Source organism: Saccostrea cucullata, unplaced genomic scaffold (genome assembly GCF_032062105.1).
Source record: "Saccostrea cucullata isolate Sc308-1 unplaced genomic scaffold, CSIRO_AGI_Scuc_v1 ctg13640, whole genome shotgun sequence".
Taxonomy (NCBI): Eukaryota; Metazoa; Mollusca; class Bivalvia; order Ostreida; family Ostreidae; genus Saccostrea; species Saccostrea cuccullata.
Window position 1 is genome coordinate 586 of NW_026919423.1, and position 2,681 is coordinate 3,266.

Below are 2,681 nucleotides of genomic sequence, written 5' to 3' on the forward strand. Positions count from 1 at the left end.
TTTGTTAAGTTTTAAATAATTCCATGATATTTATTGAATTTCAATCACTGAAGTTATGTATTAATCTTTTTTAAATGCATACTTCAAAGGTAATGCATTTAAAATTTAAAATTACAACAGAGAAAGAAATATAATTTAAATCATTCCATCTCCCAACACATTTCATTAAACTGATTTTTCATATGATCATTAAGTGTCTTATAACCTAATTTCCTCGTTTGAATCAAAAAAGAGATCGTTCTATTTTTATAATGACAATATGACATTGTGTTTTTTTACCATGGAAAAAGGCAGACATCAGCAAACAGACTCCAAAAGTTCTCCTGGGTCCAAACCTGTCTCCTAACGGCCCCAACAACATCTGTAAACAAGGGATAAAATGTTTAAAATAATAAACGAGAACAGTAACCAGAAATATATACATACACAGCATCTGTAAACAAGGGAGATAATGTAGCCAAGATAAATGTCCTTATAAATAAATGGATGCGTATTTATGGCTTGCCACTTTATACCATTATTTTCCACTTTTAAACACTGAGTACTTCAAGTGTTGGAATATATTATAAATATTGTTACACACCACATAATATTCAAAATGCTTTTGAAAAGAACAAAAGTCTAAAAAAAAAAATGTTGTTCAATCCCTGATTATTTAATAAAATTGTTATTGACTTTTGAATTTTGCCTCCTCCTGTCTTCCTTGAGCCCCAGTCAACCAATTCCTGACCATGTCCATATAGTCACTAAAAGATCTCATCAAAGTCAATAGTGTATAATATTATCTGTTTCTAGTTAGTCTTACTATATAGACTTTAACACTTACCTGCATTAGAGCATAAGGTAGCAACAGAGCCGTATCTAGCCATCCTAACTGTGTTTTACCAATAGAAAGTGACTCTTCTAAGTCTGTCTTCACCTTAAATGAAGGAAAATTCCTCAAACTGTGAATCATGAAAGAAAGGATTTTTTAATAAAAACATTTATAATTACATGTACTGTTTGTTTCAAGTCGAAGTATAAGTTTTCACCTTGTCTAGACATTGCTTTAAGAGCTTGCAGTGCACTTTGTTCCGCTAGCTATTGTATTATTTTATGCTTTCATCATGTTCATGATAAAATGTAAGATTTCATAAGTTCAAAAACATTCGTTATAATAAGTACTTTTAACCTATTATATGTATAAACCATGTCCTCTGGGTAACATTACATACTGAAACAGTTGAAAATGCATGACAATTAAAATATAACCATTTACACTTTACAGCATAAAAACTGTTATATGAATAGAATGTTTTGCTTGTATGGTTCACTAGGCTGTACTAGGGATCGAGAGACTTGAATTCCGTTATTAAAGCTGGACACAACTCGTAAATACTTATAGGTATACACCATTCCCGATATCATTATCTACACCAGGGTATATTCTTTGCATTCATTTAGTCATTACATCTGATTGCTTTATTGTCACGGGTATCAGCGTGGAATGGCAACACATATTGTTCATAGCGATGCTGGTTATCGTCAAGACTTGCATTACCTTTGTTTACATTTTACTGCGATTGATGATTGACATGGTCAGAGGTCCAATTATTAAGGTGCTAATGATAAATATTGGGGTACAAAATTAATTAACAGTAGTTAAATTAATTAATAATTTAGCAGTATTTTTTCGATCAATCCTACAGTTTACCAGTGTGAGTACAGTGACCCTACAACATGGAACATGACTTGTAGTCGTACATAATCGTATTTTCTGATTTAAACATGTTACATGCACTTAAATGATTGCTTTGAACACAAAAAGTTTAATATGTAGAATTCTGTTATCACACAATAAACTTTAGCGTTCAGAAGCACTTGCGCCAAAGCGCTTAAACTTATCAAAATAGACTTGTGTCATATTTTCTCTTTTTACAGTATCTTTTTGAATAAAAATAAATTTTAGTTTTAAATGAATAACTTCATGAGTATTTTGGGTGAATATAAAATTCACTCTCTAGAAACACTTACAACACCTAGAGGTTTTCGCAGCAAATACGTGGAGGCGTAAGCGAGCCATCCCAGGATAAAAATGACGGCCTGTCGTCTCTGTAGTGGCGTGGACAACATCCTGCTTCAACAATCAGCGGCCAGACCAATTATCTGTTTTATATCTTACTTCGCTCAGATGTAACATACAAAACACAAGGAGAAGATAGGTACTCAAGATATACCTGAAAAATATAGGGTGTTGTCTGCAAACCATGCCGAAAAATATGAGGAAATTCGAGATACTCAGATAACGTTAGTATGTTTAATTTAAACTTAAAGCTCTTCATATAATCGCATGATAAAAAGAATGATACCTCCTTAAGTCATTGCTGTATGTTCTTTGTAGTCATCAGGACATGGGGAGAATCATCAGAACTATGCAATATCTTCTCCCAACCGACCACGACTCCAAAGGTAAACAAATATTAGATTAACTCCCCTTTTTCCTTGCTCTAACATTAAGTCGTTCTTAAATTATTTCGTACCAATTCATATTACTTTCAATGATGTGTATTACACATTCAAGTTTTCAACTTACTTTCTTAACTATTCTTTTGTATGACTATCAGTATGTGGCCATAAGTGAGTCATAATTACATTTACGCTATATATTTCATTGAAAAACCAATTTTTATAAAAACGTTGTG

The 2,681-nt window shown here is 32.2% G+C and overlaps 1 protein-coding gene across 1 annotated transcript; it reads right to left on the bottom strand.

Moving 5' to 3' along the window:
* Nucleotides 1-279: 279 nt before the first annotated feature.
* Nucleotides 280-2,474, bottom strand: LOC134231251 (probable sulfoacetate transporter SauU; the record flags this gene model as incomplete). The annotated part of the gene is made up of 4 exons (XM_062713192.1): nt 2,349-2,474; nt 2,014-2,216; nt 827-919; nt 280-361 (listed from the first exon to the last, which is right to left on the bottom strand). Coding segments are annotated over exons 2-4 (274 nt in total), but the record flags the coding sequence as incomplete, so codon positions are not given.
* Between the last annotated feature and the right edge of the window lie 207 nt (nt 2,475-2,681).